General features: G+C 34.4%; 1 protein-coding gene across 2 annotated transcripts in view; it reads right to left on the bottom strand.

The window, feature by feature from the left end:
• Positions 1-2,474: 2,474 nt before the first annotated feature.
• klhdc8a (kelch domain containing 8A) overlaps positions 2,475-17,113 on the bottom strand; it is a 30,398-nt gene continuing 15,759 nt past the window's right edge. For both annotated transcript variants that reach the window (XM_051123426.1, XM_051123427.1), the window contains exons 2-6: positions 15,669-16,070; positions 13,734-13,898; positions 11,982-12,200; positions 7,160-7,261; positions 2,475-7,072 (exon numbers count right to left, since the gene is read on the bottom strand). In XM_051123426.1, the coding sequence (XP_050979383.1) occupies positions 6,870-7,072; positions 7,160-7,261; positions 11,982-12,200; positions 13,734-13,898; positions 15,669-16,044 (1,065 nt within the window). In that variant the 5' untranslated portion in view covers positions 16,045-16,070 and the 3' untranslated portion in view covers positions 2,475-6,869. The remainder of the gene's footprint in view (positions 7,073-7,159; positions 7,262-11,981; positions 12,201-13,733; positions 13,899-15,668; positions 16,071-17,113) is intronic.

Raw genomic sequence — 17,113 nt, 5'->3', positions numbered from 1 at the left:
CTATACGTGCTTTTTAAAGTCATTACAATTTGATATATTTTCTATATTATTTTATTTTATTTTATTTTTTTTTGCGAGTGAACCGGTTGCACAGAAAGATCGAAGTCAGTTTAATTCTATCGAAGCGGTTCCAGCGTAAATGACTCACTCAATTGAATCAATCTGTTTCTCCGGATACGGCTCCGACCGGAAACTAACAATGAAATTAATTGTTCTACCTACTGTGTTTTTTTAACGTCTACACCTTACACTTAGCCCTTACTATAATACAAAAACAGTATTATTGCTGTACAATGTGACAAAAACAACATTAGAATGATATGCGCATGCCCAGTAGCCAGGGCGGTGTCCCTTCTAGCCTTTAGCCTTTTGGCGTCTTCAGCCATGTTTACACGACACTGTCAGTATTACTACTGGCTTCACTTGTTAGTTTTATGACATTAACTGAAATAAGCAAAAAAGTATGATGTTTACAAATAAAACATCCATATTTCCATTCCAAAGATAACACTCATCAGGCCATCACAAATCATACTCACGGATCGGTAACCGGTTTACTGCTAACTAGTGAAAACACTCAATTAAAACGACGAGCTGTACCTCAAAATACATGTTAGATGGAAACATTTTGCATTATGATCGAGTTTATTCCATAATTAGATATATTTTAAATAGTTTGACAACTGTAGTTCAGTTGGTGACAGTTCAACAGGAAATCAGTTGAAAGTCATCTCATAGCATACTATTGAAGTATATATTGTATGAAATATTTAAGAAATTATTGTATCTAATTGTACCAGTCTATACAGGGTGATAGTCCATGTAAAAAGAACAATAGGAGAAGCAGATGAACACAAAACAGCATAACAACATAAAGGTAACATGAATATCCATAAACACGTCCTTAATGAAATCTACACCCTTGATTATGAAGCTATGATTTCTATGTCCCTTGTGTTTTGTGTCAGATAAATATACTTTATCTTTAAAAATAAAACCAAATGTTGCGTTGTTTACCTCACCCCCTGGTGAAAAAACCAGCATATGCTGGTAGGTATGTTTTGATGCTGGGATGCTGGTTAGGTAGGTTTTGATGCTTGTTTAAGCTGGTCCTTTGCTGGTTTATGCTGGTCCTTGACTAGCAACATGACCAGCAAAAACCAGCAAAGGACCAGCTTAAACCAGCAAAGGTCCAGCTTAAACCAGCATCAAAACCTACCTAACCAGTTTTTTTCACCAGGGCCTACTGTAGGGTTCACCATTGATTCGCAAAAGCTTTGCGAATCGGTCCGACATTTCACAATCATTAAAAAAAAAACAGTCTTGAGGACTTCGAAGAAGACCTAAATCACTTAAATTGGCAAAAATGTGCAAATATTTAACAGTTTTACTCTCATCCTTCACTAATTTCCATGAACGATTCGTTCTTTATTCGTTTGTCACGTGACAAATAAACGATTCGAGACTCTAAAGAAAGACGAAAGAATTTTTTCTTATAATATATATATATATAGCACTTGACATATGACATAATGTTTATAATATGATCAAAAATTGTGCTTAAGGAATTCAGGTTGAAAATAGGCTATGTACCTTTGTTTAAAGGAACGAAGTGACATAATGATTAGCTCTTTTTCTAAAAGAAATTCAACGATCAGGTAATTACAATGATCCGATCTTTCCATCGACCCATCACTAATTTGCACACAAATTGGTTCGTCCAAATCATTAAAGAATCGGCTCAAATGAATGATTCGCGAATCGGGCAGCCCTGCAGCCACCCTTGCACTCACTTCATCGGAGCACAGCATGAAATGAAGGTTTACAATACAAATTTCAAACTACATCTATAACTAATATTGCTGTTTGTTCATGATATATAAGATTTGTGTTTTCTGGTACACCTGGCATTTTCAGCAAGCAAGTTTATGCATGTTCATACTGTAATGATCCACTAATCATCTAATTTCTCATCCACAGATAAATATGAAGTCTGTACCAGCGTTTGTTAAAATCATACTTGTTTAAACCAACAACTAAGAGTGCTTCACTGCTTCCTGGAGTGCAGGCCATGTATCTTCCAAGCAATCCAGAACACAATAACACATCAGCACTAGCCTCATTTTGCAGATAAACTGTGTAGAACCACTGCAGCACTTTTTAACTGCATCTCTGCAGTGTGTTTCAGCAGGTCTGAGCGTGGCCGACAGGACCGCGAGACACATTTCACCTCTGCAGAGGTGAGAGAAATCAATAGAGACAAATAAACCTCAGGCCAGGAGTCCACACGGTTAGAGTCGCTCCTCATTCTGTGTCAACCACCATCCTGCTCAAGACTGGAGTAAGTGAGTCACTATTTGACATTATTAAATAAAAAGAGAAAAGAAAATCAACCGTTTCGTTTCTTTTTCCCTCCTAGATAAGAGTGTCATGGTGCATTTAAACCAAGAAATGAGGAAGCAAAAAGACCAGAGCAGGAGACAAAGTTCATTTAATGGCAAAACCACAAACGTACAAGCATTGTAGAAAATCATACATTACAGTGCTTCATTTTATTGCTATGTGCATTCAAGACACATTATCCTAACAAAATGAGAGCAAATGGCCAAGTGGAAATATCATAATAGAAAAAAGTAAACATCATTTAATGATACTGGCCATAGCTATGATGACTTCCCTAAAGGCTTTCAACTTTATTTCCATTCAAAATACTGCATCTCTGAACTCTGTACTGACAATGAGTGTGTTTACTTGCACAGTCTTGCACTGATTATGTTTAATAACCCAGCAGCCTGTAAGGTCATGTAAACACACAAATGGTTTTCCTTTATCAGCTGAAGGTCATAAACTGTTTAAGCCACAAGCTTGGCGGTTTTATTTAGTGTATGCACGTGTATATACACTACCAGTCAAAAGTTGTTGAACAGTAAGATTTTTTATGTTTTTTAAAGTCTCTTTTCTATTTTAATATATTTTAAAATGTAATTTATTCCTGTGATCAAAGCTGAATTTTCAGTATCATTACCCCGGTCTTCAGTGTCACATGATCCTTCAGAAATCTTTCTAATATGCTGATTTGAAGAAATGATAAAAATTAGTACTTTTATTTAGCAAGGATGCTTTAAATTGATAAATGCTGTTTTTCTGAACTTTCTACTCATCAAGAAACCTGAAAAAATTTTACTCAGCTGTTATTAACATAATAATAATAAATGTTTTTTTTAAACAGCAAATCAGCATATTAGAGTGATTTCTGAAGGATCATGTGACACTGAAGACTGGAGTAATTATGCTTAAAATTCAGCTTTGAAATCACAGGAATAAATTATATTTTAAAATGTATTTGAATAGAAAGTAGTTATTTTAAATAGTAAAAATATTTCAGAATTTTACTGTTTTTGCTGTACTTTGGATCAAATAAATGCAGGCTTGGTGAGCAGAAGAGAGTTCTTAAATTTTAAAAAAAAATCTCACTGTTCAAAAACTTTTGACTGGTAGTGTATATGTAAACCTCATGTAAAAGTTTCTTGCATTGCCGGGATTTTAAAATGAGCTGAACTGTTGTGCATGCACAGTAAACACACTCAGTATCTTATTAGCGTAACATTAAAAACCCCTTGAAATTTTTTGTAGAGTGGAGTTTTCGGTCCTGTTTTGATGTAATCCTTATTGAAAAAGCACATTGGGGCAAGACATTTGAATAACTTGTCTTTAATGTTTTTTTAAAAAAAGTCTCAAAACTCCCAATTTTTGATTTCAAGGGTTTTTTAAAAACAAAGTACTTGATGCTACCGTGAAATGCTGAAGACCCTGTAAACATTTATAAAAAGGTTTGCATGTATGTGCTACAGCAGTGCAAGTTACCTTTGACAAGGATGAAACTGACCATAATGAGTGAAAAATAACCAACAATATTCACCATACGAACCACCAAAATCTGTTCACACATCACCTCCTACACAACTAATGCAGTGAGGTACGCACAATTAATATCTTAAAGTTAACACTAATAAGATCTGTGCTGTATTACTAAATGTAATCATGCTAAAAATAGAAGTAGAATAATTAGCAACCCTGTAAATACCCTAAAAATATCTCAAGACACCATTATAGGGAGACTGCTAAATCTGTTTCTATTCTCAAACACTTATTTATTGTGTTTCCGAAGGTGTGTTTGTGCATATGCCGTTGGCTTAGATCATTAAGTGGGTGTTTGGTGCTGTTGGCTTTAAAAGGCAGATTGTCGTTGCTGTGCATTTTGTAATAATGGCATTAACAGCGAGCTGTTAACTGAACTAAAATGCATGTTGTTCCCTACAATGTGCTTTAGTTACTTCTCGACACATAGAGTGTAGCTTATTTGTTTGAACAGTCTAGCATTCAAGAACCTTGTTGTGCTGACAATGAGCCCAAAACATACTCTACATAAGTACATAAACACCAAATCTAGTTTGATTTCATGCATCGTTGTATGAAATACGTCAGCATTGCCACAATGGGCGCTATAGTAGGCAATAAATGTAAACATTGTCTTCTACTGTCATTGTTCTGTTTCAGCTAAACTACTGTTATGGCGGAGCGACAGTTTGAAGAGAATTTTGCGCTAGGCGTGCAAAAATGATACATTTTATATTTAAATTGTTGACATGTTTGTAGCCAGCTACCTGGATTTGGTTAAGACAGATGTTTGAAGGAAACTCACCGTCCTTCCCTATGGCATTTGCAATGCATTGCAAGCACTCACATTTGCGCATTTAAGTAGAGTATATTTCAGGCTTTAGGGTGTGGTCACTTTAGCAAAATTTTGCGAATCCATTCTGCGTGATTGGGAGTTGTGCACAAGGGTGAAAAGGTGTCCCTATGCAGATTTTGCTCTTGTTAAAATGTTCCAGGTTGGCACCAACAGCCTTGTGGGCAGTGCACTGACATATAGCGCCGTTGTTCTACGAGTGTCCCGAGTTCGAATCCCGACTTGGGAACCTTTTCTGACCCGCCCCTTTCTCTCTCCCAATTCGCTTCCTGTCAACTCTGATCTGTCCTATCATAATAAAAGCGAAAATGGCAAAAATAAATCTTAAAAAAAAAAAGAAAAGTTCACAGATGCTGTTGTCCAAGTTGGTCACATGAACTCGCCGAGCTGAGCAACAGAAAGCTGTTTGGTCACGATAAAGTTGGTCGCAAGTAGGGATGTGCCCGAATACCGTGTTTGGAAAGGAAATTAATAAATACGCGATGGGAGGAAAAATATATCTCAATGCTATCTCTCACAGTTATATCGTTGGATAATTACACTGTAGCTGCTATTATTATGCAGGGCATTAAAATAGCTTTTGAATGCACGTTCGCGTTTTACTTTCACTTTCGAGATTTGCAATCACATATACTCTGTGTTTATTACAGAGAGGCCACACCTTTCAACCCGATCTCACGGCAATTCGTACATATTTTATGAGATGGCAAATTTTTGCTAAATCGTACGTATTTTATGAGTTCCCCAATTCATATGCATTCGGATGAATGACCTGCCCCAACCCTGCCCCCTAAACCTACCTGTTACTGGGATCTAGACAAATCATACAAAATTGTACGAGTGAGGTCGTACGAATTTGTACGAATTAGCACCTCGTAAAATACGTACTAGTTAGCAAAAATCATACAAATTTATACAAGTGTGGTAATCTTACATATTTTACAAGTTCCCCAATTCGTATTAATTCGAACGAATTACCTGCACCTAAACCTGCCAATAAACCTACCTGTCACTGGGGTCTAGACGAATTGTACAAAATTTTATGAATTTGTAAGAATTAGCCACCTCATAAAATACATACGAGCGAGGCTGTACACATTTGTACAATTTTTGCTAAATCGTCTGTATTTTACGAGTTCCCCAATTCTACGAGGTCATACGAAGTATGAATAGCCATCTCGTAAAATACGTATGCACATTTACAAGATCAGATATTTGTCAGTGTTGCTCAGGATCTGCAAATCATTTGCCATTGTCCTATCAGTCAGTCATTTCTTCTTACTCTGTTTATGTAGTAAGTAAAATCGGACATCCCTAGTTGCGAGAATTTGCCACAGGAAGCAAGCAGCTTACTGTTGGTCAGCTTGGCAAATTCTTTGACCAACTTGAACAAAAGCAAAAACTGCATTCAAAATTTTTTCACCATAATGCGAAATTCTCAGTTTACCCTCGGCTGGGAGTTTTGACTGACAGGTGATCTGACCAATTATAACACAGAATCTCTCATTTTGTCCGACAAATAAACCAGACAGGAGAGTAAATTAATGTCAGTGGACTTGAACTTGTAAAATAGTGTGTATTGACGTCTTCCCATGGTTGAAACATAATATCTTTTGATGTTCATTCATGTTTATTTTGTGCTATAACTAGTAAAAAGGAAGAGATGAACGGTTCACATGACACTTGAACTAAGGCACTACAGCCCTCACAACTCATTAAAGAGCCATAACTGGTATTTATGATTTGAATGTTTTAAAAAAATTACAAAATTTGAAAGTTGAGACTTTTGTTTCATACCAAAAGTAACCTGCTCTGCGTTGTCTGTCAGTGTCCATTTTGCTCCAAATGTATTTTTCACTAATCAAGGGGGGACGGGTCTTTGCGAAGTGTCAGTTGTGCCAATTTTCCCCGCAAAATTTTGAAGTCACTTTTGCTCAGTGCAACGGATTTGCGTGACTAACTTGAACATGAGCAAAAACTGAATTGAGAACCCCCCAATCGCACAGACTGGGTTTACCTGCAGTGGTAATTGTGACCGCACCTTTTAGTGTGAAAATTAGTGTTTTACTTGATCATCGAAGGCAACTTTTTCTTATGTGTAAGTGGTTAAGTTCTATGGTTAAAGAATCTCCTCCTCTTTCACATATAGAATCTCATGGGCGGAGCTTGGGACTTGATTGACACCTCCTACTACCAGCAGGCGATCACGGATCACAATGCTGGAGGCTGAGCAACGTGGCGTTGCCATGGGAGACAGCCTTTCCCATTTTCTTTTTTCAGGATGGAAGGCTTCGACAGTGTCCAGCACTGAAGGCTGATGGCCTGTAGGAAGAGAGCAGATGTTTGGATGACACCAACCGTGACAGCAACTGTGCAGTAGATAAATATATTACGGTGCAACTTCCATACCTAGACCTCCCGCCACTATCATTCTGCCTCGCACGATGGCTGCGGCAAAGTCTGCTCGCTTGGTCTTCAAGGGTACGGTGTCCTCTGATTTCAACCAAGTTCCTTTAAATCAAAACGGACACAAATAACAATAATAACATGCTAAATATTAAAGGTGAAGTATGTAATTTCTCCACCACTTTCAGCAATTTACAAGATGTCATTTTAACAATGGCTTATGTATAGTTTATACATCAAAATGGCACGCAAGAGGGTATTTTAATTTTGAATGAATTACACACTGTTCAACATTAACACTGTGTGATTTAAAATCTGACACAATAAATCAGATTTATACAATGGGCTGAATAAAAATTAACTAGCTTATATGTGATTCGAAACAGTTTCGTTTGACAGCTTTTCCAAAAACGTCTAAAGAGGAAATGGAAATAAAGGACTTTCCTGCAGATTAGAGCCTGCGAGCTTGTCGATTAAAGCTGACAGACTGTTTTCCATTTGCAGGATCTAATATCTGTCTAATAACTAAGCCAATGGCTCACCGTAATAAATGCAAGGACTGTTTCTTCAAAAAATTACTGAGCTAGAACACTTTAATTGCTTCGAATAGGAAGTTGGAGGAGCTGTGAGGCTTTCTGTGTTTCACAGATGTAGAACGTTAATTTGGCACATTATTTACATTTCTCAGTCAACCTAATCAGCCAAAAAGCACAATCACAGCCAATAACACACAAACGGCATTAGAATAATGATGGTTGTTTGAGCGATGCCAAACTTCTGCCATGCTTGTTGACATAATGTTGAAAAACATGTGATGAGCTTTTGATTGCAAAGGCACGTATGCAGATGCTCACAGCACTTAGGTATATAAAACTGATCAAAACCGTTTCAAAATAGAGGAGCAACACATAATTGTTTTTCATTGCAGACATTTTTCATAAATCAGGCAATCATAAAATGCACTGCAACACGTGATATGAAAGAAAATGAAGATATGAAGAAGTACATGAAGATAAAGATGATATATGAAGATGATGTATACAACTGTTTGTATCATTTTACTTCCGATATTTGTCAGAGCGAGTGTTTAAGTACATCAGAGTTATTAAAATCAATCAAATGTTTCTGCAGTTGAGGTCAAAAGTTTACATACACCTTGCAGAATCTGCAAAATGTTCATTGTTTTACCAAAATAAGAGGGATCATACAAAATGCATATTATTTTTTATTTAGTTTAGTTTATTTAGTTTATAAAAAATGACCCCGTTCAAAAGTTTACACTCGATTCTTAATACGTTGTTGTTACCTGAATGATCCACAGCTGTACCTTTTTTGTTTAGTGATAGTTGTTCATGAGTCCCTTGTTTGTCCTGAACAGTTAAACTACCTGCTGTTCTTCAGAAAAATCCTTTAGGTTCCACAAATTCTTTGTTTTTTCAGCATTTTTGTGTATTTGAACCCTTTCCAACAATGACTGTTTGATTTTGAGATCCATCTTTTCACACTGAGGACAACTGAGGGACTCATATGCAACTATTACAGAAGGTTCAAACGCTCACTGATGCTTCAGAAGGAAACACGGTGCATTAAGAGCCGGGGGGTGAAAACTTTTGAAATTTGAAGATCAGGGTAAACGTAACTTTTTTTTCTTCTGGGAAACATGTAAGAATCTTCTGTCGTTTCTGAAGGGCAGTACTAAATGAAAAAAAAAAAAAATATTTAGGCAAAATAAGAAAAATGTACACATCTTCATTGTGTTCAAAAGTTTTCACCCCTAGCTCTTAATGCATTGTGTTTATATATATATATAACACACATGTCAGTCATATGATATTTTCTGGTCTAAGTGAGTGTTTTTTTTTTGTCCAAAATTAACTGCAGTGTTGACTTTATGTTACTGAAAGACCTTATGCAATATTGATTCAGGATGTTGCTTTAAAAAGGTAAAAGCCTGTAGTCAGAGGAAAACAACACTGCTCAACGAGTTTGTTTTTCTCTGGTGATTTTAGTTAAATCATTTATTGATGTTTTGCTGCAAATTTGGCAATTTGGATCAGGATCAAAGTGTCCGACTTGAATGAGCAATGAAGGGTCTGTCAACTTTGGACAGGATATTGATTTCAGCCCTTGGCGTGCAACGCTCGCTCTGTTGTTGGCTGAAAATCTGACATTATTTCTGTTGAACAGTGATGCCCTTTCACTTTTTCTGATGCCAAGCATGCTTTTAATTCAGATGCAAACTCGTATTCCCTTCAAACAGGTGGTGCGGTCCTGTTCATTTGGCATAAAGTTATAAAAACACGCTGTTCTAGGTCTGCCGCTGCTCAATTAGCGAGTATACAGTGTCAAGTTAGATGTTTAATAAAGAGCACATCCATCTTGCCTACAAACTGGGATTTTCTCGGGATATAACCCTCTGCGCAGCAGTCCGCGTTAAGACAAAAGAACAGATGGCCTCGAATATCTATCTGGATGAGCTATGGATAAGGGATGACAATGTGTTTCTGAATAGCATCATTTAACGCCCCCTTCCTATCCCACGATCTTATCGGCTAGTTATATTAGATTGGGAGACTTGCACGCGAGGGCTTTTATTGCCGGTGGCGGATTCGGGCAGAAGGAAATTAGATAGCGAGGCTTAATCCCTTGTGCTGCTCTGTGAACGGCGGCTCACGCACCTGTTGACTGACACTCGCGCCAGTAATGGAATAATTAAAAAAAGAGAGAAATGATTTATATGGCGTTGTGCAAAGTTTAGTTGTTCAAGTTGACCTCCTCGCTGCCCACTCACGATAGGAACTTTCTTTTATCGCCCTTGGGGCCAAAAAAAAGTCCAATTTTCCCATCTGCTGAATCTGATTAGAAAAGATCAGATTTGAGCGGAAACGATGTAGAGGAAGAAAAAGCGTGAGAAGCTGGAGAGAAATCAATAACTCATTTCAGCAGGTCTTACGTTTTGTCACACCTTGTATCTTTCCACCCCCTTTTTTGGGTTAATCCGTGCAAAAAATCTAATAAAAAGGGAACAGTTATCGAGATTACTAATATATTTGTGCGTTGAAACATTTTTTGCTGATATGCATTCAACAGCTAAAACAATTTTTCTTGGAGATTTCACAGATTAAGTCTAAGGCCTGTTTCACGCCACATGCACAAGCAGTGCTTATTTAATTTTCTGCCTATATTCGCAAGTTATAATATTCATAGAGTTTCAGGACTAAGTCTGTTTTTGCAATGCATTGTGCACTCTCGTGAAAAATAAACATATTAAAATGTATTTACAGTAAAATACATTTATTTCATTCTAAGTATACTACAAATACATTTACATATTATGTACTTGATAAAATACCCTGCAACTGTACTTTTAGTATACTAAACTGGTATATTTTGTACTTAATGCACTTTAATTGAGCAGAAATAGTGCTGAATTCCAACAAAAGATATACTGAAGTATATTTAATTGTGCTTAAGTGGAACTATTTCAAGTATACTTTAGATACACTTTACATACTTTACATTTAAAGATTGATATTATTCAAAGATCATACAATCCTCATCAATAGTGACATTAAAACATGTTTTAGGCTTAATATTAAGAAATGTGCATTGTGCATAAGTAGTACTCCAAATAAAGTTTAACTGCAATTTATATAAGTATAAGTGGAGGAATTTGTCAGTAAATATGTTAATAGACTTGAACTATATTTAGTATAAAATAAATGCATTTTAAATCTATTACTTTTTTTACATGGTCAGTGCACCCTAAAAACACATGTGACCCTGAACCACAAAACCAGTCTTAAGTGGCACGGGTATATTTGTAGCAATAGCCAACAATACATTTTATGGGTCAAAATTATTATTATTTTTTTTATGCCAAAAATCATTAGGATATTAAGTAAAAATAATGTTTCATGAAGATATTTTGTATATTTCCTCCCGTAAATATGTCAAAACTTAATTTTTGAGTAGTGATATGCATTGCTAAGAACTTTATTTGGACAACTTTAAATGCCATTTTCTCAATATTTTGATTTTTTTGCACCCTCAGATTCCAGATTTTCAAATAGTTGTATCTCAGCCAAAAATTGTCCTATCCTAACAAACCATACATCAATGGAAAACTCATTCATTTAGCTTTCAATTTCAAAATGGACCCTTATGACTGGTTTTGTGGTCCAGGGTCACATATTAAACCAGCCTAAAATGGTTTAATTAAAATTTTAATTAAAAATCTGTTTTTTAATTAAATTTTTTTTTAAGTTTCTTATGCTTATCAATGCTACATTTGTTTAATTAATATTACAGTAAAAACAGTAATATTGTGAAATATTATTACAATTTAAAGTAACTATTTTCTGTGTGAATATATTTGAAATTGTAATTTATTCCTGTGATGCAAAGCTGAATTTTCAGCATCATTACTCCAATCTTCAGTGTCACATGATCCTTCAGAAATCCTTCTAATATGCTGATTTGCTTCTCAAATATTATCAATGTTAAAAACGATTGTGCTGCTTAATATTTTTACGGAAAATGTGCTGCATTTGTTTTCAGGATTTAAAAGATTAGCATTTATTTAAAACAGAAAAATTTTATCACATTATAAATCTTTACTATTACTTTTGATCAATTTAATGCACCCTTGCTAAATAAAAATATTAATTTCTTAAAATAAAATCTTCCTAACTCAAATCAAACGATTTAAGCATTTTATAGCTTCAGTTTGAAGTTTGGGTTTTGTTTTATGCAAATGAATTGCCATTTGGATGTAAATATGACAGATGTACTTTCATACTGTTGGTATGTCTAGCTAATTTACCTTGGTTGGTGTCGAAGATGTTAACATTCTTGGTAAACTTTGAACTTTGGTGTATTCCTCCTTGTCTGAGCCCTCCTAACCAGCAGAGACTCCCGGCATTGTCCCATAACACCCCAGAATAAGATCTCTTGCAGGGCAGGCTGGGTAGAGAGGACCAAGTGCGGCTTTCCATGTCGAAGACTTCAAACGCCTTCACCAAACGCTTACACTGACGTCCACCTGTAGGTACAGAGATGTTAATTAGTATGTTTTGCTGAATAAACACAATTTACATTGATGTATGGTTTGTTAGGATAGGATAATATTTGACCGAGATACAACTATTTGAAAATCTGAGGGTGGAAAAAAATCGAAATATTGAGAAAATCGCTTTTAAAATAGTCTAAATGAAGTTTGCAGCAATGCATATAACTAATTAACAATTAGGTTTTGATATATTTACGGTAGGATATTTACAAAATATCTTCATGGAACATGATCTTTACTTAATATCCTAATGATTTTTTGGCATAAAAGAAAAAAACACTAATTTTGACCCATACAATGGATTGTTGGCTATTGCCACAAATAAACCCGTGCTACTTAAGACTGGTTTTGTGGTCCAGATTTACATTTAAGAAAAAAAATGATTTTTATGAACTAATTATCTCACTGTATATCATTTGGGGTTTTATTTATTTATGTTTATAGGTTTCTGTTTGGGTTATGTTTAGGACTTTTTAAAGACCTTTTTAAGACCAAGTAAAGAACTTTTAAGGAACACAATACGTCAGTATTTTCTCTAAATGAAGACTTCAGATGCAAAAACCTCTAAGGCCTCTAAGACATTTTTTCATTGAAATTAACATTTTTTTTTTTATCAGGCTCCTGTGTTTAGGTTCAGTAGTTTCACTTTAATCCCAAAAAAGGTTATTAGTCAGTTACTAAATGCCTTATTTTCAAAAATGTCCAATGATATTTTCAAATGGGCCTGATACATTTGAAAGAAAAATCCCAGACCTGTTTAAAGGTTTTTTGCATCTGAAGTCTTCAAATATAAATGTAAATGTCTAGGGAGTGAACAATAAGATGTATTAGAAGCAGTTTTGCAAAAAATGACTAAAAACACATTGCTTAACTAGAATATGTAAATATCTTTTAATGCACTTTCTGATCATACTGCAAAAAAGTGATGGTTTTCTTAGTATTTTTGTGTTATTTTCCAATGCAAATGCCTAAAGATTTTTAAATAAAGATATATTTGATAAGCTTTAACTGGCGTTAAATAAGAAGTCTTGTTTTCAGAGAAACTTATTAAAGCAGGAACAAACATCTGCCAGTGATCTCAAAAAAGATCCAAAGGGAAAACAAGTTTTTGTACTCAATTAACAGACATTTGTTTTTGTTTGAAGTATAAACTCACATCATTTTGTTCAGTTTCTCAGAAAACAAGACCTAATATCTTCATTTTCCCAAGTAAATGCATCTTGATTTAAGGATGTAGATATCTGCACTGGAAAACAAGACAAAAACGCAGAGGAAGTTTTCATTTAATGCTATGACTTTAAGACTTTCTGCTCAAATTTAAGGCCTTAATTTGTAGAGTGGTCAATTAAGACTTGTTTAAGATCTGTAGAAACCACTTCAGAGGACATTTTACGGCAATTTTGTCCACAAAAGTATAACAAGGTCAGGAACACACATACACACACAAAGTATTTAATGCACAAGGGGATATTTCAGATACACAAGGACTCTCTCTGCTCAGCAAACCTGCCACGTAGATCTTGGAGCCCAGTAGGCAGATGCTGGTATCGTAGCGCGGGGTGGGCATGGGTGGAAGGAGCGCCCACACGTCCTTGCGAAGGTCGTACTGCTGGAGAACACTTCTAGGCAGGAGGTCTGCTCCCATTCCCCCAACAGCAAGAGCTCTGCCGTCTGAACAGAGGTGATGAGAGTCAAATGAAGGTCTTTAGTTTCAACAAAGAAATTGGAACAAAACAATCTATCACCTTACAATGTCAAATGCTCAGTAAACAGTGAATAAATGCTTTAAATGTCATGTGTTGACAGAACTGCCACTGGAAAGTGGTGAATGTTTAAAGTGACTGACATGTTTTTTTGTTGAAAGTCAACATGAAATAGAACGATTTGTTTTGTTCTTTAATGCATGTTAAGGTTTCCTTATTGTGAATATTTCATTAGTACACATTATTCCAAAGAAAAAATGTAACATTTTATACACTGAAAAAGTGCAGGATTTTTAAAAAAACAATTTTCACTTAGAAATTGCTAGTAAACTTTACAAATAAATACAGAGACACAACAAGTAACATTTTTACAGTGTATGTATTATTTTATTATTTATATTTATCTTTAAAATGTTTAATTTTGAAGATATATGTGTGTTTTGAAGAATATATATATATATATATATATATATATATATTATATATATATTTCAAAATATTTAATTTCAACATACACATCTATCTATACACATATAAACACACACAGATACTATTTACATATTATGTTATATTATTTACATTGTTTTATGTTATAATAATGTTTTTACACACACTTATATTTATAAAATATTTAATTTCAATATATATATATATATATATATATATATATTATATATATATATATATATATATATAGATTATATTATATTATATAATATATATAATATTATTTATATTATATTATAGTATTAAATTATCATGTAATAATAATATATATTGTTATAATACTTTAATATGTATTTTAATATACACACACACACATTTATACTTATCAAAATATTCAATATTAACTTGCACATATTATATATATTATTTATATTTTATTTTCATATTTATGTTATATATATATATATATATATATAAATATAAATATATATAATTTCATTTCAGTACACACACATATTAATTTTTTATATATGTCATATTTTAAATTATATTATTATATTATCATAATAGTTTAATATTTATGTTTATATATACACATATTTATCTAAATTTATCAAAATATTTGATTTCAACACACACACACACACATACACACATTAATTTTTATATTATATATATATGTCATATTATTCATAATGTATTATTATATTATCATAATAGTTTAATATTTATGTTTATATATATATATATGCCATAAAAATAATTACAAATTAAATGATAATAAAATAGAAAACAGTCATTTTAAATTGTAATAGTATATCACAATATCACTGTTTTTACTGTATTTTTCATCAATTATTATTTTTTCAGCAATTTACTCTTCTTTCTTAATTATTTCAAACTTCTGACTGGTAGTGTATATACATTTCATATGTATTATGGTAATACTAATAATTATCTTCACAATATTTTGAATGTCTCAGAATTTTAAATGTTTTCAGTTCTTTCTCTTTGATTTGTAATACAGACAATTTTCACTATTCAAACTTATTAGTCTTTAATCCACATTCTTGATTTTATTACACACAATTTACATTATATGCATATATTAAAATATTTTTTCAATTTACATGAATAAAATCAAAGGCCTTGTGTATTTTTAATTGAATAATAATAATATATATATATATATTTTTTTTTTCATTAAATAATTAAATATATTTGACTTGCAACAACTTTAGACTATATTTATGGCGAACACCATGTTTATCATAAAATAAGGTTTGTCTACCTTTAACGGTGACAGAAAGCCCCATGGATGCCTCTCTGAGCGAGCACCTCTTCCTCCATTTGCCTTCGTCTGTGTTGTACACCTCCACTGCCTTCAGGGGGCGCTGGTCCTTCCCCATTCCCCCGACCACCAGCAGCTGCTTACCTAACACAGCCACGGCCGCCCCGGCTCTCGGCGTGGGCATCGGAGGAAGACTGAGCCAGCGGTCCACCTCAGGGGAGTAGAGCTCCAGAGCGCTGGTGGGTCGACCCGAAGCGTCGCAACCCCCCACCATATACAGCTGCCCCCCGACATCAGCCAATGAATGATACACGCGGGCGCTGGACAGACACGCCAGGCTCTGCCAATGAAACTCATGGGCCGAGGGCACCGTCATCACCCTGTGCTTCCTCACGTCAGCTCCTGGAAAACATCAGAGGAATTCGTTTACACGGCCAACTTTACATTCAGCCCACATCTGAAATAGCTTTGATGTTTAGTAGTCATTGCTGCATCCGCTGTGTGCAATTCATACAGCAATTATGACAATGTGTACAGTGATTACAACATTTGCAATGTCCATATATTCTCGTACTGTCGCCTACAATTCCCACGACTGACTAGTGGAATACAAAGCTTGACTCATCTCTGAATATATATATGAGGCATCACTGGCATCTCACTTTTCCAGTCTGTTTCATCTGTATCTTCCTCAGGTATTTATTCCAGATGATTCAGATAATAGCCAAATGCTTTCCTTTAAACTTCATGCATGTTCAGCGTTATATAGTCACTGCTATACGTTGAGTGTATTTTTTTTTTTCAAATGTACTGTAATAATTTACTAACATGCTAATCGTGTTTAAACATGCTAACAACATGCTAACCATGCTACAAACATGTTAACAACATGCTAGTAACATGCTAACCATGCTAAAATCATGCCAGTGATTTGTTAATCATGCTAACATGCTAATAACATGCTAATCATGTTAAAAACATGCTAGCAACATAATAGTTCCATGCTAATCATGCTAGAATCATGCTATCAACATGCTAATCATGCCAGAAACATGCTAGTAACATGCTAATCATGTTAGAATCTTGATAGCAACATGCTAATCATGGTAGCAACATGCAAGTAACATGCTAGTAATGCTACAATCGTGCTAGTAACATGCTAATCATGGTAGCAACATGCTAGTAACATGCTAACCATGCTAGAATCATGCTAGTAATTTGTTAATCACGCTTAAATGCTAGTAACACACTAATCATAATCATGCTAGCAACACGTTAATGTCAGAAACATGGTAGGTAACTGCTAATCATGGTAGAAACATGCTAATAACATGTTAATCATACTAAAATCACGCTAGTAATTTGTTAATCATGTTAACATGCTAGAATCATGCTAGTACCATGCTAATCATGCTAGAATCATGATAGCAACATGCTAATCATGA

Source organism: Labeo rohita, chromosome 11, assembly GCF_022985175.1.
Source record: "Labeo rohita strain BAU-BD-2019 chromosome 11, IGBB_LRoh.1.0, whole genome shotgun sequence".
Lineage (NCBI taxonomy): Eukaryota > Metazoa > Chordata > Actinopteri > Cypriniformes > Cyprinidae > Labeo > Labeo rohita.
Note: the sequence above shows the minus strand (reverse complement) of the source record. Positions and strands in the feature narration are given on the sequence as shown.